Here is a 27,727-nt window from a genome sequence, read left to right as displayed (position 1 = left end):
TACTTTCTCCTCATTACTTTCTCCTCTCTCCTCTACACTCTACTTTCTCCTCTCTACTCCTTTCTACTCCTCTCTACTTTCTCCTTTCTCCTCTCTCCTTTCTCCTTTCTCCTCACGCTTCTTTCTCCTCTCTACTTTCTACACTCTACTCTCTCCTCTCTACTTTCTCCACTCTACTCTCTCCTCTCTACTCTCTCTTCTTTACTTTCTCCTCTCTACTCTCTCCTCTTTACTTTCTCCTCTCTACTTTCTCCTCTCTACTTTCTCCTTTCTCCTCTACTTTCTCCTCTCTACTTTCTACACTCTACTCTCTCCTCTCTACTTTCTCCTCTCTCCTCTCTACTTTCTCCTCTCTACTTTCTCCTCTCTCCTCTCTACTTTCTCCTCTCTCCTCTCTACACTCTACTTTCTCCTCTCTCCTCTCTACTTTCTCCTCTCTACACTCTACTTTCTCCTCTCTACTCCTTTCTACTCCTCTCTACTTTCTACACTCTACTCTCTCCTCTCTACTTTCTACACTCTAATCTCTCCTCTACCTTCTCCTCTCTACTCTCTCCTCTCTACACTCTACTTTCTCCTCTCTACTTTCTACTCCTTTCTCCTCTCTACTTTCTCCTTTCTCCTCACTCTACTTTCTCCTCACTCTACTTTCTACTTTCTCCTCTCTACTTTCTCCTCTCTACTTTCTCCTCTACTTTCTCCTCTCTACTTTCTCCTCATTACTTTCTCCTCTCTATTTTCTCCTCTCTCCTCTACACTCTACTTTCTCCTCTCTACTCCTTTCTACTCCTCTCTACTTTCTCCTTTCTCCTTTCTCCTTTCTCCTCACGCTTCTTTCTCCTCTCTACTTTCTACACTCTACTCTCTCCTCTCTACTTTCTCCACTCTACTCTCTCCTCTCTACTCTCTCTTCTTTACTTTCTCCTCTCTACTCTCTCCTCTTTACTTTCTCCTCTCTACTTTCTCCTCTCTACTTTCTCCTTTCTCCTCTACTTTCTCCTCTCTACTTTCTACACTCTACTCTCTCCTCTCTACTTTCTCCTCTCTACTTTCTCCTCTCTCCTCTCTACTTTCTCCTCTCTACACTCTACTTTCTCCTCTCTCCTCTCTACTTTCTCCTCTCTACACTCTACTTTCTCCTCTCTTCACTCTACTTTCTCCTCTCTTCACTCTACTTTCTACTCCTCTCTACTTTCTACACTCTACTCTCTCCTCTCTACTTTCTACACTCTAATCTCTCCTCTCTACTCTCTCCTCTCTACTTTCTACACTCTACTCTCTCCTCTCTACTTTCTACACTCTACTCTCTCCTCTCTACTTTCTACACTCTACTTTCTCCTCTCTACTTTCTACACTCTACTTTCTCCTCTCTACTTTCTCCTCTCTACTTTCTCCTCTCTACTCTCTCCTCTCTACTCTCTCCTCTCTACTTTCTACACTCTACTCTCTCCTCTCTACTTTCTACACTCTACTTTCTCCTCTCTACTCTCTACTCCTTTCTACTCCTCTCTACTTTATACACTCTACTCTCTCCTCTCTACTCTCTACTTTCTACACTCTACTCTCTCCTCTACTTTCTACACTCTACTTTCTCCTTTCTACTTTCTCCTCTCTACTTTCTCCTCTCTACTTTCTACTCTCTCCTCTCTACACTCTACTTTCTCCTCTCTACTTTCTACTCCTCTCTACTTTCTACTCTCTCCTTTCTCCTCTCTACTTTCTCCTTTCTCCTCACTCTACTTTCTCCTCTCTACTTTCTCCTCTCTCCTCTCTACTCTCTCCTATCTACTTTCTACACTCTACTCTCTCCTCTCTACTTTATACACTCTACTTTCTCCTCTCTACTTTCTACACTCTACTTTCTCCTTTCTACTTTCTCCTCTCTAATTTCTCCTCTACCTTCTCCTCTCTACTCTCTCCTCTCTACACTCTACTTTCCCCTCTCTACTTTCTACTCCTCTCTACTTTCTACTTTCTCCTCTCTACTTTCTCCTCTCTACTTTCTCCTCTCTCCTCTACACTCTACTTTCTCCTCTCTACTCCTTTCTACTCCTCTCTCCTTTCTCCTCTCTCCTTTCTCCTTTCTCCTCACTCTACTTTCTACACTCTACTTTCTACACTCTACTTTCTCCTTTCTACTTTCTCCTTTCTACTTTCTCTTCTCTACTTTCTTCACTCTACTTTCTCCTCTCTACTCTCTCCTCTTTACTTTCTCCTCTCTACTTTCTCCTCTATTTTCTCCTTTCTCTACTTTCTCCTCTCTACTTTCTACACTCTACTCTCTCCTCTCTACTTTCTCCTCTCTACTTTCTCCTCTCTACACTCTACTTTCTCCTCTCTACACTCTACTTTCTCCTCTCTCCTTTCTACACTCTACTTTCTCCTCTCTACTCTCTACTCCTTTCTACTCCTCTACTTTCTACACTCTACTCTCTCCTCTCTACTTCTACACTCTACTCTCTCTACTCTACTTTCTACACTCTACTTTCTCCTTTCTACTTTCTCCTCTCTACTTTCTACTCTCTCCTCTCTACACTCTACTTTCTCCTCTCTGCTTTCTACTCCTCTCTACTTTCTACTCTCTCCTTTCTCCTCTCTACTTTCTCCTTTCTCCTCACTCTACTTTCTCCTCTCTACTTTCTCTCTCCTCTACTTTCTCATTTCTGCTTTCTCCTGTCTACTTTCTCTCCTCTCTACTTTCTCTCCTCTCTACTTTCTACTCTCTACTTTCTCCTCTCTACTTTCTCCTCTCTACTTTCTCTCTCTACTTTCTCCTCTCTACTTTCTCCTCTCTACTTTCTCCTCTCTACTCCTTTCTACTCCTCTCTACTTTCTCCTCTCTCCTTTCTCCTTTCTCCTCACTCTACTTTCTACACTCTACTTTCTCCTTTCTACTTTCTCCTTTCTACTTTCTCCTTTCTACTTTCTCCTCTCTACTTTCTTCACTCTACTTTCTCCTCTCTACTCTCTCCTCTTTACTTTCTCCTCTCTACTTTCTCCTCTCTATTTTCTCCTTTCTCTACTTTCTCCTCTCTACTTTCTACACTCTACTCTCTCCTCTCTACTTTCTCCTCTCTATTTTCTCCTCTCTACACTCTACTTTCTCCTCTCTCCTCTCTACTTTCTCCTCTCTACACTCTACTTTCTCCTCTCTACACTCTACTTTCTCCTCTCTCCTCTCTACACTCTACTTTCTCCTCTCTACTCTCTACTCCTTTCTACTCCTCTACTTTCTACACTCTACTCTCTCCTCTCTACTTTCTACACTCTACTCTCTCCTCTCTACTTTCTACACTCTACTCTCTACTCTACTTTCTACACTCTACTTTCTCCTTTCTACTTTCTCCTCTCTACTTTCTAATCTCTCCTCTCTACACTCTACTTTCTCCTCTCTGCTTTCTACTCCTCTCTACTTTCTACTCTCTCCTTTCTCCTCTCTACTTTCTCCTTTCTCCTCACTCTACTTTCTCCTCTCTACTTTCTCTCTCCTCTACTTTCTCATTTCTGCTTTCTCCTGTCTACTCTCTCCTCTCTACTTTCTCTCCTCTCTACTTTCTACTCTCTACTTTCTCCTCTCTACTTCCTACTCCTCTCTACTTTCTACTCTCTCCTTTCTCCTCTCTACTTTCTCCTTTCTCCTCTCTACTTTCTCCTTTCTCCTCTACTTTCTCCTTTCTCTCTCCTCTACTTTCTCCTTTCTGCTTTCTCCTGTCTACTTTCTCTCCTCTCTACTTTCTCTCCTCTCTACTTTCTACTCTCTACTTTCTCCTCTCTACACTCTACTTTCTCCTCTCTACACTCTACTTTCTCCTCTCTCCTCTCTTCACTCTACTTTCTCCTCTCTACTCCTTTCTACTCCTCTCTACTTTCTACACTCTACTCTCTCCTCTCTACTTTCTACACTCTAATCTCTCCTCTCTACTCTCTCCTCTCTACTTTCTACACTCTACTCTCTCCTCTCTACTTTCTACACTCTACTCTCTCCTCTCTACTTTCTACACTCTACTTTCTCCTCTCTACTTTCTACACTCTACTTTCTCCTCTCTACTTTCTCCTCTCTACTTTCTCCTCTCTACTCTCTCCTCTCTACTCTCTCCTCTCTACTTTCTACACTCTACTCTCTCCTCTCTACTTTCTACACTCTACTCTCTCCTCTCTACTTTCTACACTCTACTCTCTCCTCTCTACTCTCTACTCCTTTCTACTCCTCTCTACTTTCTACACTCTACTCTCTCCTCTATACTCTCTACTTTCTACACTCTACTCTCTCCTCTACTTTCTACACTCTACTTTCTCCTTTCTACTTTCTCCTCTCTACTTTCTACTCTCTCCTCTCTACACTCTACTTTCTCCTCTCTACTTTCTACTCCTCTCTACTTTCTACTCTCTCCTTTCTCCTCTCTACTTTCTCCTTTCTCCTCACTCTACTTTCTCCTCTCTACTTTCTCCTCTCTACTTTCTACTCTCTCCTTTCTCCTCTCTACTTTCTCCTTTCTCCTCACTCTACTTTCTCCTCTCTACTTTCTCCTCTCTCCTCTCTACTCTCTCCTATCTACTTTCTACACTCTACTCTCTCCTCTCTACTTTATAAACTCTACTTTCTCCTCTCTACTTTCTACACTCTACTTTCTCCTTTCTACTTTCTCCTCTCTAATTTCTCCTCTACCTTCTCCTCTCTACTCTCTCCTCTCTACACTCTACTTTCCCCTCTCTACTTTCTACTCCTCTCTACTTTCTACTTTCTCCTCTCTACTTTCTCCTCTCTACTTTCTCCTCTCTCCTCTACACTCTACTTTCTCCTCTCTACTCCTCTCTACTTTCTCCTCTCTCCTTTCTCCTCTCTCCTTTCTCCTTTCTCCTCACTCTACTTTCTACACTCTACTTTCTACACTCTACTTTCTCCTTTCTACTTTCTCCTTTCTACTTTCTCTTCTCTACTTTCTTCACTCTACTTTCTCCTCTCTACTCTCTCCTCTTTACTTTCTCCTCTCTACTTTCTCCTCTATTTTCTCCTTTCTCTACTTTCTCCTCTCTACTTTCTACACTCTACTCTCTCCTCTCTACTTTCTCCTCTCTACTTTCTCCTCTCTACACTCTACTTTCTCCTCTCTACACTCTACTTTCTCCTCTCTCCTCTCTACACTCTACTTTCTCCTCTCTACTCTCTACTCCTTTCTACTCCTCTACTTTCTACACTCTACTCTCTCCTCTCTACTTTCTACACTCTACTCTCTCCTCTCTACTTTCTACACTCTACTCTCTACTCTACTTTCTACACTCTACTTTCTCCTTTCTACTTTCTCCTCTCTACTTTCTACTCTCTCCTCTCTACACTCTACTTTCTCCTCTCTGCTTTCTACTCCTCTCTACTTTCTACTCTCTCCTTTCTCCTCTCTACTTTCTCCTTTCTCCTCACTCTACTTTCTCCTCTCTACTTTCTCTCTCCTCTACTTTCTCATTTCTGCTTTCTCCTGTCTACTTTCTCTCCTCTCTACTTTCTCTCCTCTCTACTTTCTACTCTCTACTTTCTCCTCTCTACTTCCTACTCCTCTACACTCTCTCCTCTCTCCTCTCTACTTTCTCCTCTCTACACTCTACTTTCTCCTCTCTACACTCTACTTTCTCCTCTCTCCTCTCTACACTCTACTTTCTCCTCTCTACTCTCTACTCCTTTCTACTCCTCTACTTTCTACACTCTACTCTCTCCTCTCTACTCTCTACTCTACTTTCTACACTCTACTTTCTCCTTTCTACTTTCTCCTCTCTACTTTCTACTCTCTCCTCTCTACACTCTACTTTCTCCTCTCTGCTTTCTACTCCTCTCTACTTTCTACTCTCTCCTTTCTCCTCTCTACTTTCTCCTTTCTCCTCACTCTACTTTCTCCTCTCTACTTTCTCTCTCCTCTACTTTCTCATTTCTGCTTTCTCCTGTCTACTCTCTCCTCTCTACTTTCTCTCCTCTCTACTTTCTACTCTCTACTTTCTCCTCTCTACTTCCTACTCCTCTCTACTTTCTACTCTCTCCTTTCTCCTCTCTACTTTCTCCTTTCTCCTCTCTACTTTCTCCTTTCTCCGCTACTTTCTCCTTTCTCTCTCCTCTACTTTCTCCTTTCTGCTTTCTCCTGTCTACTCTCTCCTCTCTACTTTCTCTCCTCTCTACTTTCTACTCTCTACTTTCTCCTCTCTACACTCTACTTTCTCCTCTCTACTTTCTACACTACTTTCTCCTCTCTACTTTCTACTCCTTTCTCCTCTCTACTTTCTCCTTTCTCCTCACTCTACTTTCTCCTCTCCACTTTCTACTCTCTCCTCTCTTTCTCCTCTCTACTTTCTCCTCTCTATTTTCTCCTCTCTACTTTCTCCTCTCTCCTCTTCACTCTACTTTCTCCTCTCTACACTCTACTTTCTCCTCTCTACTCTACTCCTTTCTACTCCTCTCTACTTTCTCCTCTCTCCTTTCTCCTTTCTCCTCACTCTACTTTCTCCTCTCTACTTTCTACTCCTCTCTACTTTCTACTCCTTTTTCCTCTCTACTTTCTCCTTTCTCCTCTACTTTCTCCTTTCTACTTTCTCTCCTCTCTACTTTCTACTCTCTACTTTCTCCTCTCTACACTCTACTTTCTCCTCTCTACTTTCTACACTACTTTCTCCTCTCTACTTTCTACTCCTTTCTCCTCTCTACTTTCTTCTTTCTCCTCACTCTACTTTCTCCTCTCCACTTTCTACTCTCTCCTCTCTTTCTCCTCTCTACTTTCTCCTCTCTATTTTCTCCTCTCTACTTTCTCCTCTCTCCTCTTCACTCTACTTTCTCCTCTCTACACTCTACTTCCTCCTCTCTACTCTACTCCTTTCTACTCCTCTCTACTTTCTCCTCTCTCCTTTCTCCTTTCTCCTCACTCTACTTTCTCCTCTCTACTTTCTACTCCTCTCTACTTTCTACTCCTTTTTCCTCTCTACTTTCTCCTTTCTCCTCTACTTTCTCCTTTCTCCTCACTCTACTTTCTCCTCTCCACTTTCTACTCTCTCCTCTCTTTCTCCTCTCTACTCTCTCCTCTTTACTTTCTCCTCTCTACTTTCTCCTCTCTATTTTCTCCTTTCTCTACTTTCTCCTCTCTACTTTCTACACTCTACTCTCTCCTCTCTACTTTCTCCTCTCTACACACTACTTTCTCCTCTCCACTTTCTACTCTCTACTTTCTCCTCTCTCCTCTTCACTCTACTTTCTCCTCTCTACACTCTACTTTCTCCTCTCTACTCTACTCCTTTCTACTCCTCTCTACTTTCTCCTCTCTCCTTTCTCCTTTCTCCTCACTCTACTTTCTCCTCTCTAATTTCTACACTCTACTCTCTCCTCTCTACTTTCTACACTCTCCTCTCTACTTTCTCCACTCTACTTTCTCCTCTCTCCTCTCTACTCTCTCCTCTTTACTTTCTCCTCTCTACTTTCTCCTCTACTTTCTCCTCTCTACTTTCTACACTCTACTCTCTCCTCTCTACTTTCTCCTCTCTACTTTCTCCTCTCTCCTCTCTACTTTCTCCTCTCTCCGCTCTACACTCTACTTTCTCCTCTCTCCTCTCTACTTTCTCCTCTCTCCTCTCTACACTCTACTTTCTCCTCTCTACTCCTTTCTACTCCTCTCTACTTTCTACACTCTACTCTCTCCTCTCTACTCTCTCCTCTCTACTTTCTACACTCTACTCTCTCCTCTCTACTTTCTACATTCTACTTTCTCCTCTCTACTCTCTACTCCTTTCTACTCCTCTCTACTTTCTACACTCTACTCTCTCCTCTCTACTCTCTACTTTCTACACTCTACTCTCTCCTCTACTTTCTACACTCTACTTTCTCCTTTCTACTTTCTCCTCTCTCCTCTCTACTTTCTACTCTCTCCTCTCTACACTCTACTTTCTCCTCTCTACTTTCTACTCTCTCCTTTCTCCTCTCTACTTTCTCCTTTCTCCTCACTCTACTTTCTCCTCTCTACTTTCTCCTCTCTCCTCTCTACTCTCTCCTATCTACTTTCTACACTCTACTCTCTCCTCTCTACTTTATACACTCTACTTTCTCCTCTCTACTTTCTACACTCTACTTTCTCCTTTCTACTTTCTCCTCTCTAATTTCTCCTCTACCTTCTCCTCTCTACTCTCTCCTCTCTACACTCTACTTTCTCCTCTCTACTTTCTACTCCTTTCTCCTCTCTACTTTCTCCTTTCTCCTCACTCTACTTTCTCCTCACTCTACTTTCTACTTTCTCCTCTCTACTTTCTCCTCTCTACTTTCTCCTCTACTTTCTCCTCTCTACTTTCTCCTTATTACTTTCTCCTCTCTATTTTCTCCTCTCTCCTCTACACTCTACTTTCTCCTCTCTACTCCTTTCTACTCCTCTCTACTTTCTCCTTTCTCCTTTCTCCTCACAGCTTCTTTCTCCTCTCTACTTTCTACACTCTACTCTCTCCTCTCTACTTTCTCCACTCTACTCTCTCCTCTCTACTCTCTCTTCTTTACTTTCTCCTCTCTACTCTCTCTTCTTTACTTTCTCCTCTCTACTTTCTCCTCTCTACTTTCTCCTTTCTCCTCTACTTTCTCCTCTCTACTTTCTACACTCTACTCTCTCCTCTCTACTTTCTCCTCTCTACTTTCTCCTCTCTCCTCTCTACTTTCTCCTCTCTACTTTCTCCTCTCTCCTCTCTACTTTCTCCTCTCTCCTCTCTACACTCTACTTTCTCCTCTCTACACTCTACTTTCTCCTCTCTCCTCTCTTCACTCTACTTTCTCCTCTCTACTCCTTTCTACTCCTCTCTACTTTCTACACTCTACTCTCTCCTCTCTACTCTCTCCTCTCTACTTTCTACACTCTACTCTCTCCTCTCTACTTTCTACACTCTACTCTCTCCTCTCTACTTTCTACACTCTACTTTCTCCTCTCTACTTTCTACACTCTACACTCTCCTCTCTACTTTCTACACTCTACTTTCTCCTCTCTACTTTCTCCTCTCTACTCTGTCCTCTCTACTCTCTCCTCTCTACTTTCTATACTCTACTCTCTCCTCTCGACTTTCTACACTCTACTCTCTCCTCTCTACTTTCTACACTCTACTTTCTCCTCTCTACTCTCTACTCCTTTCTACTCCTCTCTACTTTCTACTCTCTCCTCTCTACACTCTACTTTCTCCTCTCTACTTTCTACTCTCTCCTCTCTACACTCTACTTTCTCCTCTCTACTTTCTACACTCTACACTCTCCTCTCTACTTTCTACACTCTACTTTCTCCTCTCTACTTTCTCCTCTCTACTCTCTCCTCTCTACTCTCTCCTCTCTACTTTCTATACTCTACTCTCTCCTCTCGACTTTCTACACTCTACTCTCTCCTCTCTACTTTCTACACTCTACTTTCTCCTCTCTACTCTCTCCTCTCTACTTTCTCCTCTCTACTTTCTCCTCTCTACTCTCTCCTCTCTACTCTCTCCTCTACTTTCTACACTCTACTTTCTCCTCTCTACTTTCTCCTCTCTACTTTCTACTCTCTCCTCTCTACACTCTACTTTCTCCTCTCTACTTTCTACTCCTCTCTACTTTCTACTCTCTCCTTTCTCCTCTCTACTTTCTCCTTTCTCCTCACTCTACTTTCTCCTCTCTACTTTCTCCTCTCTCCTCTCTACTCTCTCCTATCTACTTTCTACACTCTACTCTCTCCTCTCTACTTTATACACTCTACTTTCTCCTCTCTACTTTCTACACTCTACTTTCTCCTTTCTACTTTCTCCTCTCTAATTTCTCCTCTACCTTCTCCTCTCTACTCTCTCCTCTCTACACTCTACTTTCCCCTCTCTACTTTCTACTCCTCTCTACTTTCTACTTTCTCCTCTCTACTTTCTCCTCTCTACTTTCTCCTCTCTACTTTCTCCTCTCTCCTCTACACTCTACTTTCTCCTCTCTACTCCTTTCTACTCCTCTCTACTTTCTCCTCTCTCCTTTCTCATTTCTCCTCTCCTTTCTCCTTTCTCCTCACTCTACTTTCTACACTCTACTTTCTCCTCTCTACACTCTACTTTCTCCTCTCTCCTCTCTACACTCTACTTTCTCCTCTCTACTCTCTACTCCTTTCTACTCCTCTACTTTCTACACTCTACTCTCTCCTCTCTACTTTCTACACTCTACGCTCTCCTCTCTACTTTCTACACTCTACTCTCTACTCTACTTTCTACACTCTACTTTCTCCTTTCTACTTTCTCCTCTCTACTTTCTACTCTCTCCTCTCTACACTCTACTTTCTCCTCTCTGCTTTCTACTCCTCTCTACTTTCTACTCTCTCCTTTCTCCTCTCTACTTTCTCCTTTCTCCTCACTCTACTTTCTCCTCTCTACTTTCTCTCTCCTCTACTTTCTCATTTCTGCTTTCTCCTGTCTACTCTCTCCTCTCTACTTTCTCTCCTCTCTACTTTCTACTCTCTACTTTCTCCTCTCTACTTCCTACTCCTCTCTACTTTCTCCTCTCTACTTTCTCCTCTCTCCTTTCTCCTTTCTCCTCACTCTACTTTCTACACTCTACTTTCTCCTTTCTACTTTCTCCTTTCTACTTTCTCCTCTCTACTTTCTTCACTCTACTTTCTCCTCTCTACTCTCTCCTCTTTACTTTCTCCTCTCTACTTTCTCCTCTCTATTTTCTCCTTTCTCTACTTTCTCCTCTCTATTTTCTCCTGTCTACTCTCTCCTCTCTACTTTCTCTCCTCTCTCCTCTACACTCTACTTTCTCCTCTCTACTCCTTTCTACTCCTCTCTACTTTCTCCTCTCTCCTTTCTCCTCTCTCCTTTCTCCTTTCTCCTCACTCTACTTTCTACACTCTACTTTCTCCTTTCTACTTTCTCCTTTCTACTTTCTCCTCTCTACTTTCTTCACTCTACTTTCTCCTCTCTACTCTCTCCTCTTTACTTTCTCCTCTCTACTTTCTCCTTTCTCTACTTTCTCCTTTCTCTACTTTCTCCTCTCTACTTTCTACACTCTACTCTCTCCTCTCTACTTTCTCCTCTCTATTTTCTCCTCTCTACACTCTACTTTCTCCTCTCTCCTCTCTACTTTCTCCTCTCTACACTCTACTTTCTCCTCTCTACACTCTACTTTCTCCTCTCTCCTCTCTACACTCTACTTTCTCCTCTCTACTCTCTACTCCTTTCTACTCCTCTACTTTCTACACTCTACTCTCTCCTCTCTACTTTCTACACTCTACTCTCTCCTCTCTACTTTCTACACTCTACTCTCTACTCTACTTTCTACACTCTACTTTCTCCTTTCTACTTTCTCCTCTCTACTTTCTACTCTCTCCTCTCTACACTCTACTTTCTCCTCTCTGCTTTCTACTCCTCTCTACTTTCTACTCTCTCCTTTCTCCTCTCTACTTTCTCCTTTCTCCTCACTCTACTTTCTCCTCTCTACTTTCTCTCTCCTCTACTTTCTCATTTCTGCTTTCTCCTGTCTACTCTCTCCTCTCTACTTTCTCTCCTCTCTACTTTCTACTCTCTACTTTCTCCTCTCTACTTCCTACTCCTCTCTACTTTCTCCTTTCTCCTCTCTACTTTCTCCTTTCTCCTCTACTTTCTCCTTTCTCTCTCCTCTACTTTCTCCTTTCTGCTTTCTCCTGTCTACTCTCTCCTCTCTACTTTCTCTTCTCTCTACTTTCTACTCTCTACTTTCTCCTCTCTACACTCTACTTTCTCCTCTCTACTTTCTACACTATACTTTCTCCTCTCTACTTTCTACTCCTTTCTCCTCTCTACTTTCTCCTTTCTCCTCACTCTACTTTCTCCTCTCCACTTTTGACTCTCTCCTCTCTTTCTCCTCTCTACTTTCTCCTCTCTACTTTCTCCTCTCTCCTCTTCACTCTACTTTCTCCTCTCTACACTCTACTTTTTACTCTCTACTCTACTCCTTTCTACTCCTCTCTACTTTCTCCTCTCTCCTTTCTCCTTTCTCCTCACTCTACTTTCTCCTCTCTACTTTCTACTCCTCTCTACTTTCTACTCCTTTTTCCTCTCTACTTTCTCCTTTCTCCTCTACTTTCTCCTTTCTCCTCACTCTACTTTCTCCTCTCCACTTTCTACTCTCTCCTCTCTTTCTCCTCTCTACTCTCTCCTCTTTACTTTCTCCTCTCTACTTTCTCCTCTCTATTTTCTCCTTTCTCTACTTTCTCCTCTCTACTTTCTACACTCTACTCTCTCCTCTCTACTTTCTCCTCTCTACTTTCTCCTCTCTACACTCTACTTTCTCCTCTCCACTTTCTACTCTCTACTTTCTCCTCTCTCCTCTTCACTCTACTTTCTCCTCTCTACACTCTACTTTCTCCTCTCTACTCTACTCCTTTCTACTCCTCTCTACTTTCTCCTCTCTCCTTTCTCCTTTCTCCTCTCTCCTCACTCTACTTTCTCCTCTCTAATTTCTACACTCTACTCTCTCCTCTCTACTTTCTACACTCTCCTCTCTACTTTCTCCTCTCTACTTTCTCCACTCTACTTTCTCCTCTCTCCTCTCTACTCTCTCTTTACTTGCTCCTCTCTACTCTCTCCTCTTTACTTTCTCCTCTCTACTTTCTCCTCTCTACTTTCTCCTTTCTCCTCTACTTTCTCCTCTCTACTTTCTACACTCTACTCTCTCCTATCTACTTTCTCCTCTCTACTTTCTCCTCTCTACTTTCTCCTCTCTCCTCTCTCCTCTCTACTTTCTCCTCTCTCCGCTCTACACTCTACTTTCTCCTCTCTCCTCTCTACTTTCTCCTCTCTCCTCTCTACACTCTACTTTCTCCTCTCTACTCCTTTCTACTCCTCTCTACTTTCTACACTCTACTCTCTCCTCTCTACTCTCTCCTCTCTACTTTCTACACTCTACTCTCTCCTCTCTACTTTCTACACTCTACTTTCTCCTCTCTACTTTCTACACTCTACTTTCTCCTCTCTCCTCTCTACACTCTACTTTCTCCTCTCTCCTCTCTACACTCTACTTTCTCCTCTCTACTCTCTACTCCTTTCTACTCCTCTCTACTTTCTACACTCTACTCTCTCCTCTCTACTCTCTCCTCTCTACTTTCTACACTCTACTCTCTCCTCTACTTTCTACACTCTACTTTCTCCTTTCTACTTTCTCCTCTCTACTTTCTACTCCTCTCTACTTTCTACTTTCTCCTCTCTACTTTCTCCTTTCTCCTCACTCTACTTTCTCCTCTCTACTTTCTCCTCTCTCCTCTCTACTTTCTACACTCTACTCTCTCCTCTCTACTTTATACACTACTTTCTCCTCTCTACTTTCTCCTCTCTCCTCTCTACTCTCTCCTATCTACTTTCTACACTCTACTCTCTCCTCTCTACTTTATACACTCTACTTTCTCCTCTCTAATTTCTCCTCTACCTTCTCCTCTCTACTCTCTCCTCTCTACACTCTACTTTCTCCTCTCTACTTTCTACTCCTCTCTACTTTCTACTCTCTCCTTTCTCCTCTCTACTTTCTCCTCTCTACTCTCTCCTCTCTACTCTCTCCTCTCTACTTTCTACACTCTACTCTCTCCTCTCTACTTTCTACACTCTACTCTCTCCTCTCTACTTTCTACACTCTACTCTCTCCTCTCTACTTTCTACACTCTACTTTCTACACTCTACTTTCTACACTCTACTTTCTCCTCTCTACTTTCTCCTCTCTACTTTCTCCTCTCTACTCTCTCCTCTCTACTCTCTCCTCTCTACTTTCTACACTCTACTCTCTCCTCTCTACTTTCTAAACTCTACTCTCTCCTCTCTACTTTCTACACTCTACTTTCTCCTCTCTACTCTCTACTCCTTTCTACTCCTCTCTACTTTCTACACTCTACTCTCTCCTCTCTACTCTCTACTTTCTACACTCTACTCTCTCCTCTACTTTCTACACTCTACTTTCTCCTTTCTACTTTCTCCTCTCTACTTTCTCCTCTCTACTTTCTCCTCTCTACTCTCTCCTCTCTACTCTCTCCTCTCTACTTTCTACACTCTACTCTCTCCTCTCTACTTTCTAAACTCTACTCTCTCCTCTCTACTTTCTACACTCTACTTTCTCCTCTCTACTCTCTACTCCTTTCTACTCCTCTCTACTTTCTACACTCTACTCTCTCCTCTACTTTATACACTCTACTTTCTCCTTTCTACTTTCTACACTCTACTTTCTCCTTTCTACTTTCTCCTCTCTAATTTCTCCTCTACCTTCTCCTCTCTACTCTCTCCTCTCTACACTCTACTTTCCCCTCTACTTTCTACTCCTCTCTACTTTCTACTTTCTCCTCTCTACTTTCTCCTCTCTACTTTCTCCTCTCTACTTTCTCCTCTCTCCTCTACACTCTACTTTCTCCTCTCTACTCCTTTCTACTCCTCTCTACTTTCTCCTCTCTCCTTTCTCCTTTCTCCTCTCTCCTTTCTCCTTTCTCCTCACTCTACTTTCTACACTCTACTTTCTACACTCTACTTTCTCCTTTCTACTTTCTCCTTTCTACTTTCTCCTCTACTTTCTTCACTCTACTTTCTCCTCTCTACTCTCTCCTCTTTACTTTCTCCTCTCTACTTTCTCCTCTCTATTTTCTCCTCTCTACACTCTACTTTCTCCTCTCTCCTCTCTACTTTCTCCTCTCTCCTCTCTACTTTCTCCTCTCTACACTCTACTTTCTCCTCTCTCCTCTCTACACTCTACTTTCTCCTCTCTACTCTCTACTCCTTTCTACTCCTCTACTTTCTACACTCTACTCTCTCCTCTCTACTTTCTACACTCTACTCTCTCCTCTCTACTTTCTACACTCTACTCTACTTTCTACACTCTACTTTCTCCTTTCTACTTTCTCCTCTCTACTTTCTACTCTCTCCTCTCTACACTCTACTTTCTCCTCTCTGCTTTCTACTCCTCTACTTTCTACTCTCTCCTTTCTCCTCTCTACTTTCTCCTTTCTCCTCACTCTACTTTCTCCTCTCTACTTTCTCTCTCCTCTACTTTCTCATTTCTGCTTTCTCCTGTCTACTCTCTCCTCTCTACTTTCTCTCCTCTCTACTTTCTACTCTCTACTTTCCCCTCTCTACTTCCTACTCCTCTCTACTTTCTCCTCTCTACTTTCTCCTCTCTACTTTCTCCTCTCTCCTCTACACTCTACTTTCTCCTCTCTACCCCTTTCTACTCCTCTCTACTTTCTCCTCTCTCCTTTCTCCTTTCTCCTCACTCTACTTTCTACACTCTACTTTCTACACTCTACTTTCTACTTTCTCCTTTCTACTTTCTCCTCTCTACTTTCTTCACTCTACTTTCTCCTCTCTACTCTCTCCTCTTTACTTTCTCCTCTCTACTTTCTCCTCTCTATTTTCTCCTTTCTCTACTTTCTCCTCTCTACTTTCTACACTCTACTCTCTCCTCTCTACTTTCTCCTCTCTATTTTCTCCTCTCTACACTCTACTTTCTCCTCTCTCCTCTCTACTTTCTCCTCTCTACACTCTACTTTCTCCTCTCTACACTCTACTTTCTCCTCTCTCCTCTCTACACTCTACTTTCTCCTCTCTACTCTCTACTCCTTTCTACTCCTCTACTTTCTACACTCTACTCTCTCCTCTCTACTTTCTACACTCTACTCTCTCCTCTCTACTTTCTACACTCTACTCTCTACTCTACTTTCTACACTCTACTTTCTCCTTTCTACTTTCTCCTCTCTACTTTCTACTCTCTCCTCTCTACACTCTACTTTCTCCTCTCTGCTTTCTACTCCTCTACTTTCTACTCTCTCCTTTCTCCTCTCTACTTTCTCCTTTCTCCTCACTCTACTTTCTCCTCTCTACTTTCTCTCTCCTCTACTTTCTCATTTCTGCTTTCTCCTGTCTACTCTCTCCTCTCTACTTTCTCTCCTCTCTACTTTCTACTCTCTACTTTCTCCTCTCTACTTCCTACTCCTCTCTACTTTCTACTCTCTCCTTTCTCCTCTCTACTTTCTCCTTTCTCCTCTCTACTTTCTCCTTTCTCCTCTACTTTCTCCTTTCTCTCTCCTCTACTTTCTCCTTTCTGCTTTCTCCTGTCTACTCTCTCCTCTCTACTTTCTCTCCTCTCTACTTTCTACTCTCTACTTTCTACTCTCTCCTCTCTTTCTCCTCTCTACTTTCTCCTCTCTACTTTCTCATCTCTACTTTCTCCTCTCTACTTTCTACTCCTTTCTCCTCTCTACTTTCTCCATTCTCCTCACTCTACTTTCTCCTCTCCACTTTCTACTCTCTCCTCTCTTTCTCCTCTCTACTTTCTCCTCTCTACTTTCTCCTCTCTCCTCTTCACTCTACTTTCTCCTCTCTACACTCTACTTTCTCCTCTCTACTCTACTCCTTTCTACTCCTCTCTACTTTCTCCTCTCTCCTTTCTCCTTTCTCCTCACTCTACTTTCTCCTCTCTACTTTCTACTCCTCTCTACTTTCTACTCCTTTTTCCTCTCTACTTTCTCCTTTCTCCTCTACTTTCTCCTTTCTCCTCACTCTACTTTCTCCTCTCCACTTTCTACTCTCTCCTCTCTTTCTCCTCTCTACTCTCTCCTCTTTACTTTCTCCTCTCTACTTTCTCCTCTCTATTTTCTCCTTTCTCTACTTTCTCCTCTCTACTTTCTACACTCTACTCTCTCCTCTCTACTTTCTCCTCTCTACTTTCTCCTCTCTACACTCTACTTTCTCCTCTCCACTTTCTACTCTCTACTTTCTCCTCTCTCCTCTTCACTCTACTTTCTCCTCTCTACACTCTACTTTCTCCTCTCTACTCTACTCCTTTCTACTCCTCTCTACTTTCTCCTCTCTCCTTTCTCCTTTCTCCTCTCTCCTCACTCTACTTTCTCCTCTCTAATTTCTACACTCTACTCTCTCCTCTCTACTTTCTACACTCTCCTCTCTACTTTCTCCTCTCTACTTTCTCCACTCTACTTTCTCCTCTCTCCTCTCTACTCTCTCTTTACTTGCTCCTCTCTACTCTCTCCTCTTTACTTTCTCCTCTCTACTTTCTCCTCTCTACTTTCTCCTTTCTCCTCTACTTTCTCCTCTCTACTTTCTACACTCTACTCTCTCCTCTCTACTTTCTCCTCTCTACTTTATCCTCTCTACTTTCTCCTCTCTCCTCTCTACTTTCTCCTCTCTCCGCTCTACACTCTACTTTCTCCTCTCTCCTCTCTACTTTCTCCTCTCTCCTCTCTACACTCTACTTTCTCCTCTCTACTCCTTTCTACTCCTCTCTACTTTCTACACTCTACTCTCTACTCTCTCCTCTCTACTTTCTACACTCTACTTTCTCCTCTCTACTTTCTACACTCTACTTTCTCCTCTCTCCTCTCTACACTCTACTTTCTCCTCTCTCCTCTCTACACTCTACTTTCTCCTCTCTACTCTCTACTCCTTTCTACTCCTCTCTACTTTCTACATTTTACTCTCTCCTCTCTACTTTATTCACTACTTTCTCCTCTCTACTTTCTCCTCTCTCCTCTCTACTCTCTCCTATCTACTTTCTACACTCTACTCTCTCCTCTCTACTTTATACACTCTACTTTCTCCTCTCTAATTTCTCCTCTCTACACTCTACTTTCTCCTCTCTACTTTCTACTCCTCTCTACTTTCTACTCTCTCCTTTCTCCTCTCTACTTTCTCCTTTCTCCTCTCTACTTTCTCCTCTCTACTTTCTCCTCTCTACTTTCTGCTCTCTCCTCTACACTCTACTTTCTCCTATTTACTTTCTCCTTTCTACTTTCTCCTTTCTACTTTCTCCTCTCTACTTTCTTCACTCTACTTTCTCCTCTCTACTCTCTCCTCTTTACTTTCTCCTCTCTACTTTCTCCTCTCTATTTTCTCCTTTCTCCTCTACTTTCTCCTCTCTACTTTCTACACTCTACTCTCTCCTCTTTACTTTCTCCTCTCTACTTTCTCCTCTCTATTTTCTCCTTTCTCCTCTACTTTCTCCTCTCTACTTTCTACACTCTACTCTCTCCTCTTTACTTTCTCCTCTCTACTTTCTACACTCTACTCTCTCCTCTCTACTTTCTCCTCTCTACTTTCTCCTCTCTCCTCTCTATTTTCTCCTCTCTCCTCTCTACACTCTACTTTCTCCTCTCTCCTCTCTACTTTCTCCTCTCTACACTCTACTTTCTCCTCTCTACTTTGTCCTTTCTACTTTCTCCTTTCTACTTTCTCCTCTCTACTTTCTTCACTCTACTTTCTCCTCTCTACTCTCTCCTCTTTACTTTCTCCTCTCTACTTTCTCCTCTCTATTTTCTCCTTTCTCCTCTACTTTCTCCTCTCTACTTTCTACACTCTACTCTCTCCTCTCTACTTTCTCCTCTCTACTTTCTCCTCTCTCCTCTCTACACTCTACTTTCTCCTCTCTACTCTCTACTCCTTTCTACTCCTCTCTCCTCTCTACTTTCTACACTCTACTCTCTCCTCTCTACTTTCTACCCTCTACTCTCTCCTCTCTCCTCTCTACTTTCTACACTCTACTCTCTCCTCTACTTTCTACACTCTACTTTCTCCTTTCTACTTTCTCCTCTACTTTCTCCTCTCTACTTTCTACTCTCTCCTCTCTACACTCTACTTTCTCCTCTCTGCTTTCTACTCCTCTCTACTTTCTACTCTCTCCTTTCTCCTCTCTACTTTCTCCTTTCTCCTCACTCTACTTTCTCCTCTCTACTTTCTCTCTCCTCTACTTTCTCCTTGCTGCTTTCTCTTGTCTACTCTCTCCTCTACTTTCTCTCCTCTCTACTTTCTACTCTCTACTTTCTACACTCTACTTTCTCCTCTCTACTTCCTACTCCTCTCTACTTTCTCCTCTCTCCTTTCTCCTCTCTACTTTCTCCTTTCTCCTCTACTTTCTCCTTTCTCTCTCCTCTACTTTCTCCTTTCTGCTTTCTCCTGTCTACTCTCTCCTCTCTTCTTTCTCTCCTCTCTACTTTCTACTCTCTACTTTCTCCTCTCTACACTCTACTTTCTCCTCTCTACTTTCTACACTATACTTTCTCCTCTCTACTTTCTACTCCTCTCTACTTTCTACTCCTTTCTCCTCTCTACTTTCTCCTTTCTCCTCTACTTTCTCCTTTCTCCTCACTCTACTTTCTCCTCTCCACTTTCTACTCTCTCCTCTCTTTCTCCTCTCTACTTTCTCCTCTCTACTTTCTCCTCTCTCCTCTTCACTCTACTTTCTCCTCTCTACACTCTACTTTCTCCTCTCTACTCTACTCCTTTCTACTCCTCTCTACTTTCTCCTGTCTCCTTTCTCCTTTCTCCTCACTCTACTTTCTCCTCTCTACTTTCTACACTCTACTCTCTCCTCTCTACTTTCTACACTCTACTCTCTCCTCTCTACTTTCTACACTCCACTCTCTCCTCTCTACTTTCTCCTCTCTAATTTCTCCTCTCTACACTCTACTTTCTCCTCTCTACTTTCTCCTCTCTACTTTCTCCTCTCTACTTTCTCCTCTCTACTTTCTCCTCTCTCCTTTTCACTCTACTTTCTCCTTTCTACACTCTACTTTCACCTCTCTACTCTCTACTCCTTTCTACTCCTCTCTACTTTCTCCTCTCTACTTTCTCCTCTCTACTCTCTCTCTACTCTCTCCTCTCTACTCTCTCCTCTCTACTCTCTCCTCTCTACTCTCTCCTCTCTACTCTCTCCTCTCTACTTTCTACACTCCACTCTCTCCTCTCTACTTTCTCCTCTCTAATTTCTACTCTCTCCTCTCTACTTTCTACTCTCTCCTCTCTACTTTCTACACTCTACTCTCTCCTCTCTACTTTCTCCTCTCTACTTTCTCCTCTCTCCTCTTCACTCTACTTTCTCCTCTCTACACTCTACTTTCTCCTCTCTACTCTCTACTCCTTTCTACTCCTCTCTACTTTCTCCTCTCCTTTCTCCTTTATCCTCACTCTACTTTCTCCTCTCTACTTTCTACTCCTTTCTACTCCTCTCTACTTTCTACTCCACTCTACTTTCTCCTCTCTACTTTCTCCTCTCTACTTTCTCCTCTCTACTTTCTCCTCTCTACTTTCTCCTCTCTACTCTCTCTCTACTCTCTGCTCTCTACTCTCTCCTCTCTACTCTCTCCTCTCTACTACCTCCTCTCTACTTTCTCCTCTCTACTTTCTCCTCTCTACTTTCTCCTCTCTCCTTTTCACTCTACTTTCTCCTCTCTACACTCTACTTTCACCTCTCTACTCCTTTCTACTCCTCTCTACTTTCTCCTCTCTACTTTCTCCTCTCTACTTTCTCCTCTCTACACTCTACTTTCTCCTCTCTACTCTCTACTCCTTTCTACTCCTCTCTACTTTCTCCTTTCTCCTCTCTACTTTCTACACTCTACTCTCTCCTCTCTACTTTCTACACTCTACTCTCTCCTCTCTACTTTCTACACTCCACTCTCTCCTCTCTACTTTCTCCTCTCTAATTTCTACTCTCTCCTCTCTACTTTCTACACTCTACTCTCTCCTCTCTACTTTCTACACTCTACTCTCTCCTCTCTGCTTTCTCCTCTCTACTTTCTCCTCTCTCCTCTTCACTCTACTTTCTCCTCTCTACACTCTACTTTCTCCTCTCTACTCTCTACTCCTTTCTACTCCTCTCTACTTTCTCCTCTCTCCTTTCTCCTTTATCCTCACTCTACTTTCTCCTCTCTACTTTCTACTCCTTTCTACTCCTCTCTACTTTCCACTCCACTCTACTTTCTCCTCTCTACTTTCTCCTCTCTACTTTCTCCTCTCTACTTTCTCCTCTCTACTCTCTGCTCTCTACTCTCTACTCTCTCCTCTCTACTTTCTCCTCTCTACTTTCTCCTCTCTCCTTTTCACTCTACTTTCTCCTCTCTACACTCTACTTTCACCTCTCTACTCTCTACTCCTTTCTACTCCTCTCTACTTTCTCCTCTCTACTTTCTCCTCTCTACTTTCTCCTCTCTACTCTACTCCTTTCTCCTCTCTACTCTACTCCTTTCTACTCCTCTCTACTTTCTCCTTTCTCCTTTCTCCTCACTCTACTTTCTCCTCTCTACTTTCTACACTCTACTCTCTCCTCTCTACTTTCTACACTCTACTCGCTCCTCTCTACTTTCTACACTCCACTCTCTCCTCTCTACTTTCTCCTCTCTACTTTCTCCTCTCTACACTCTACTTTCTCCTCTCTACTTTCTCCTCTCTACTTTCTACACTCTACTCTCTCCTCTCTACTTTCTCCTTTCTGCTTTCTCCTGTCTACTCTCTCCTCTCTACTTTCTCTCCTCTCTACTTTCTCTCCTCTCTACTTTCTCTCCTCTCTACTTTCTACTCTCTACTTTCTCCTCTCTACTTTCTCCTTTCTCCTCTACGTTCTCCTTTCTCCTCTCTACTTTCTCCTCTCTACTTTCTCCTTTCTCCTCTACGTTCTCCTCTCTACACTCTACTTTCTCCTCTCTACTTTCTCCTCTCTCCTCTTCACTCTACTTTCTCCTCTCTCCTTTCTCCTTTCTCCTCACTCTACTTTTCCTCTCTACTTTCTACACTCTACTCTCTCCTCTCTACTTTCTACACTCTACTCTCTCCTCTCTACTTTCTACACTCCACTCTCTCCTCTCTACTTTCTACACTCTACTCTCTCCTCTCTACTTTCTCCTCTCTACTTTCTCCTCTCTCCTCTTCACTCCACTTTCTCCTCTCTACGCTCTACTTTCTCCTCTCTACTCTCTACTCCTTTCTACTCCTTTCTCCTTTATCCTCACTCTACTTTCTCCTCTCTACTTTCTACTCCTTTCTACTCCTCTCTACTTTCTACTCCACTCTATTTTCTCCTCTCTACTTTCTCCTCTCTACTTTCTCCTCTCTACTCTCTCTCTACTCTCTGCTCTCTACTCTCTCCTCTCTACTCTCTCCTCTCTACTTTCTCCTCTCTACTTTCTCCTCTCTACTTTCTACTCCTCTCTACTTTCTACTCTCTACTTTCTCCTCTACTTTCTACTTTCTCCTCTCTACTCTCTACTTTCTCTCTCCTCTACTTTCTCCTTTCTGCTTTCTCCTGTCTTCTCTCTCCTCTCTACTTTCTCCTCTCTACTTTCTCCTCTACTCTCTACTTTCTATCCTCTCTACTTTCTACTCTCTGCATTCTCCTATCTACTCTCTACTTTCTCTCTACATTCTACTCTCTACTTTCTCTTCTCTGCATTCTGTCTACTCTTTACTTTCTCTCTACTCTCTCTAGACTCTACTTTCTCCTCTCTACTTTCTCCTCTCTACTCTCAACTCACAATGGAGAAAAGAAGCCCAAACATTGTTTGGCAAATATTTTTGAGTGCAGCTCGGAGAGGTATTTGATTTCACAATGTTTATGGAGAAAAATGTGTTCTGTGATTTGGTTTGTGTGTTTGAATACCCCTTGGGGGCGGTGGTTGGCTGGGGCTGAGGCCTAGCTGGAAGAGAACAGGAGACTCAGAGCTCTGACAACACTACAGTCATTTTTTATTTAACCTTTATTTAACTAGTCAAGTCAGTTAAGAACAAATTCTTATTTACAATGACGGCCTACTCTGGCCAAACCCAGACGACACTGGGCCAATTGTGCAACTCCCTATGAGAATCCCAATTACGGCCAGTTGTGATACAGCCTGGATTCGTAGTGATACTTCTAGCACTGAGATGCAGTGCCTTAGACCGCTGCGCCACTCGGGAGCCCTGTACTTGCCCTAGATAGATATCAAGCACATTTAGACTCTAGTTCTCACGTGTAACACTGCTAGAGGGTAGTGCCAACTGTGATGGTCATTGGATCATTGGGCCCGTGAGACCAGGGCCCGTATACACAGAGGGTCTGAGAGTGGGAGTGCTGCATCATTTTTGCTTTTTTTCCATAATGAATAAGATTATATGGACAGATCAGCACTCGTACTCTCAGAACCCATGTCTGAATTCACACACATGCACACTCTCAAAGGCAGTTAGTGCAGTACTGATGCTGATTCCCTTCTCCCGGGCCCAGAGGAAGTTTGTGATGGGTTGGACACCGGATCCCCTCAGTGGACCAGACCAGGCCCCAGGGCTCAGAGCTCAGCGATAGGAGCTGGGTAGAGAGAGAGCCTGTTTGTCTTGATGGGAGGAACATTGAGGTCTTAACACTCATTAAATTCTCATCTATCCACAGAGGCATCTGACTGCAGCTTCTCTCACTCCTTCTCTCTCTTTCTCACGTTCTTTCCTTCTCTCTATCTCTCTCTCCTCTCTCGTTCTCACTCTTTTCTACACACACCCCTGGTTAATAGGGGTATGAGCTCATTCTGACTGTTAGGCTGTATATTGTGCTGTATGAAAATCATGTGGGCCAGGACAGGGAGAACCAGCATGGGCGCAAACTCACTCCCAGCAACACCGAGAAACAGGTCACTGCTCCTAAACAGTACGAAAACACACGCTCTGTGTGTGTGTATGCATGCCAATGAACAGGTCAATGATTTCTTATACACAGTTGCATCATAAAATTAATGCACAATGAAGAAAAGTAAAAAATAATTTCCATAAAACTGGATTACTCATAGTCATAAAATAAGCAAATGCCAAAACATGCCGATCTAGACATTCATTGACTTTGTTGGTATTGTATTCAACATTTTCCATAGCAGTGCTTCCACACCTGGATTGTACAATATTTTCCCATTATTCTTTAACACATTTTTCAAGCTCTGTCAAGTTGGTTGTTGATCATTGCTAGACAGCCATTTTCAAGTCTTGCCATAGATTTTCAAGACGATTTTTAAATCAAAACTGTAACTAGGCCAATCAGTAACATTCAAGGTTGTCTTAGTAAGCAACTCCAGTGTATATTTGGCCTTCTGTTTTAGGTTATTGTCCTGCTGAAAGGTGAATTTGTCTCCCAGTGTCTGTTGGAAAGCGGACTGAACCAGGTTTTCCTCTAGGGTTTTGCCTGTGCTTAGCTCTACTACGTTTTTTTGTATCCTCCAAAAACTCCTTAGTCCTTGCCGATGACAAGCACACCCATAACATGATGCAGCCACCACCATGCTTGAAAATATTAAGTGGTACTCAGTGATGTGTTGTTGGATTTGCCCCAAACATAATTTTTGTTTTTCTTTGCCACATTTTTTACAGTATTACTTTAGTGCCTTATTGGATACAGGATGCCTTTTTTTGAATATTTGTTATTCTGTACAGGCTTCCTTTTCACTTCTTTTCAATTTAAGGTAGTATTGTGGAGTAACTGATGTTGTTGATCCATCCTCAGTTATCTCCTATCACAGCCATTAAACTGTAACTGCTTTAAAATCAACATTGGCCTCATGGTGAAATCTCTGAGCGGTTTCCTTCCTCTCCGGCATCTGAGTTAGGAATGGCGCCTGTATCTTTGTACTGACTGGGTGTATTGATACACCATCCACAGGGTAATTAATAACTTCACCATACTCAAAGGGATATTCAATGTCTGCTTTTTTTTTCCCCTCATCGACCAATAGGTGCCCTACTTTGAGAACCATTGGAAAACCTCCCTGGTCTTTGTGGTTGAATCTGTGCTTGAAATTCACTGCTCAACTGAGGGACCTTACAGATAATTGTATGTGTGGGGTACAGAGATGGGGTAGTCAATTTTAAACTCATGTTAACCACTATGTGTGTAGATCAGTGACACAAAATCTCTATTTAGGCCATTTTAAATTCAGGCTTTAACACAGCAAAATGTGGAAAAAGTCAAGCGGTGTGAACACTTTCTGAAGGCACTGTATGTGTGTGGTGATTTAATGCGTTTTGTGTTACTCAGTTTGTAGTTTCTACTTCATATCTCTAAAATGTCTCTGTGTATCCTGTGTGGTTTGCAGGCTCTGGGAGACTCTGACTTTGCTGGTGTTCTGCGACAGCTTCTGCCCCTGATGAAACCTCGTGCTGTTAAGGGTGAGGAGGGGTCCAACTCAGAGTACAGTTCAGGGTCCCGGTCGGGGGAGGAAGAGTGTGGTCCTGATGAGCTGCTGGTGCTGCTTGTCTACCTGTACTCACTGGCTGGAGAGGCCCAGCCTGCAGACGATGAAGGGGAAGAGGAAAAGGTGGAGAGGGAGCTGATTGGAGCACTCACCCTGGTCATCACCAGAGAGGCGGAGCTCAGCCCCCTGCTGCAGAAACTCACCGGTTAGTACTGAACACAACCATAATAAAACCTTAACAGAAGCACACCAATGCTGAACACTAATACTGTAACCATAAATTACACCATGCTCTCGATAAGACGAAGCTGAACCAAATGCAACGTATCACCACTTTATAGTCATTCTAGAAGGACCCCAGTTAACTGTTCATATGGTAGCAGAGAGATGGAGAAGACACTGTTGTTTGTACCTCTGTGCTGCTGATGGTAGAAGGACTGTTAGTGACTTCACAACCCATCTCTCTCCCCGCTTCTCGCTCACACACCCCCCTGTCAGGTCACATGGTAACAAACATGACTGTGGGAACCTGCTGCAGAGGGTGTGTGTGTGTGTGCACTTTGACCTCTCCCCTGGTGTCTGTGTACTATCTTAGCTTTGCTGGGCCCTGCCCACTTGCAATGTACTTCGTGAGAACATTTACAATCTTGTGGTCGGGAGCTGGTCTCTCTGGAACTGTTCTCTCTGTCTGGACAGGTCTGTGTGTCTCCAACTGCTCTGTGTGTCTCTGTGTGGCAGCAGGGCATGTGGCCAGCTCTGGGAATGATGAATTAGCTCTGTACCACCATGTCACAGTGTACATCCCCCAGTTTGAGGTTCTCTAACCTTGAAGCTACACACACAGTCCTCCCCAGCCACATAGCTCATAATTAGTGGTGCTTTTAGTTTGGCCCACTCTTTACCTTCTCTAGCTAGGAAACACCTGTAAATATTACACTGCTTATTATTACCATAGTTATCACACACATGGACATGGTTGGGTAGTTTTCTCACTCTGTTTATCTAAATCTTCTCTCTCCTTTTCTCTTTCTCTTACTTCTGTCCTTTTCTCTCTGTTCTCTCTCTCCCTTGCTCCCTTTCGCTCTGCCTCCTTCTCTCCCTCTCACTGTAAAGCTGCTAAGGAAGAATTCTGGCCTCTTTTTCTCTCTTTCTGTCCTATTTGGCTGAGGGGCCTCCTGGCAGGCGCTGGTCCAGGGATGTAGCCCATGTTAAAAACGTGATTCTCTGTAAACACTTCACTAGAAATGACCCTGTAAATGCACACCAGGTGTGTCTGGGAAAGAGCAGACTTTTTCTTAGCAGTGTGTGCGTATCCGTGTCCGTCTGTGTGTTGATTTGGTTTTTATGGTTGCAGATGAAATGGTTTGTGTGTAATATGAGTCAGGGGTCCGTCTTTGTCCGAGCAGCAGAGAATAACATTGATTGTCACATTCATCCCAATTAAATGAATCAAATAGAAACCAGATGCTGAGTGAAACCTGGTCGCCATGAGAACAATGTTTTTACAAATCCCCTTTTCTGTTCCCCTTGGCTACAGTAAACAGCCTGGGCTTAACAGACACACACATGAAGCACATATTCTGTACAGACACACACACTCACATACACAAACTACCAGATTAGATAACAGGAGGAGGATTGAATGAGTGACTAGCAGAACAGACAGACACACAGCAGGTTAAAGGCAGGCTAACAGTCTCTTACACTCTGACCCTCCTAACAACCGCCTTCAGGGACACACAGTGAAGAGCAGCGCATCCCTCCTACAAACTAGCATGATGCTGCACTAATGGCCTGTTTAAAACACACACACACATACACACACACACACACACACACACACACACACACACACTTAACAAAAGACACACAAACACAGAAATGCATGCACGCACAGACACCAACTCACAGACGCAACAAACCCAGGAACAGCTGCGAGTCTCCTAGTCAGAGGGGATGTTGTTTACCAACATCAGCTGCTGCTGATCGAGGGGTACAGGAAGTAGAGGCGTTGTCCATGTCCTCAGCGGGAGAATAGACATTATCTCAACCTCTCTCAGGGAAAGAAGGGATTGAGAGGAGGAGAAGAAGAAGTGGACAAAGAGAACAAAAATACTAACAATTTGACACACACTTGGATAGTCTGAATGAGGGAATGTCTAGTGTGGATTTAATTGAAGGGAAGTGTGTAGCCTAAAGAGGTGTGTGTGTGTGTGTGTGTGTGTGTGTGTGTGTGTGTGTGTGTGTGTGTGATGAATGAATACTGTATGAGTTCTGTGAGTGAAGTTAAAGTATGGGTTCAATTAAAGGGAGAAATGGTGTTTGCCAAGAAATGGTTCCGCTTCGAGCTCAGACTAGGAAATGAGCTCTTGAACCAAGTGCTCTGCAGTCAACACAAGAAGTGGGAGGTAGAAGATGATTGGCTAATAATGTCACTGAATAGCAGAGGCTGACTGTAATTGGACATGAGCCTCATCACACTTTTCAGATGTGGCAGATGATTGGCTGGCTCCTTTCTGTCTGTCTCAGACATGGTTAGTGTGTGATGTGTGCAAGCTGTAAATAGTTTTAATAGTCACTTCGATAATTTTCATTTTCAGTTGTGGTTTTGTGTTTTAGTGTGTGAGAGATCGATGTTGGGGGCAGGAGGGGGGGAGGAGAAGGGGGTTGTGGCAAATATTCAGAGGTATAGAGGCCAATAGTTTGAGTCTTGTTTCTTCAGTGAGCCGTGGGGGTGTGTGTTTATGGGGTGTTATTACATTGACTGTGGCTCCCATTTGGTTGATGCTGTATTAAGG

General features: G+C 43.1%; 1 protein-coding gene across 2 annotated transcripts in view; it reads left to right on the top strand.

The window, feature by feature from the left end:
• LOC110524553 (sec1 family domain-containing protein 2) overlaps positions 1–27,727 on the top strand; it is a 231,791-nt gene that overhangs the window by 128,098 nt on the left and 75,966 nt on the right. For both annotated transcript variants that reach the window (XM_036978386.1, XM_036978387.1), the window contains exon 5: positions 24,831–25,134. In XM_036978386.1, coding sequence (XP_036834281.1) covers positions 24,831–25,134 — 304 coding nt within the window. The remainder of the gene's footprint in view (positions 1–24,830; positions 25,135–27,727) is intronic.

Source organism: Oncorhynchus mykiss, chromosome 5 (genome assembly GCF_013265735.2).
Source record: "Oncorhynchus mykiss isolate Arlee chromosome 5, USDA_OmykA_1.1, whole genome shotgun sequence".
Classification (NCBI taxonomy): Eukaryota; Metazoa; Chordata; class Actinopteri; order Salmoniformes; family Salmonidae; genus Oncorhynchus; species Oncorhynchus mykiss.
Note: the sequence above shows the minus strand (reverse complement) of the source record. Positions and strands in the feature narration are given on the sequence as shown.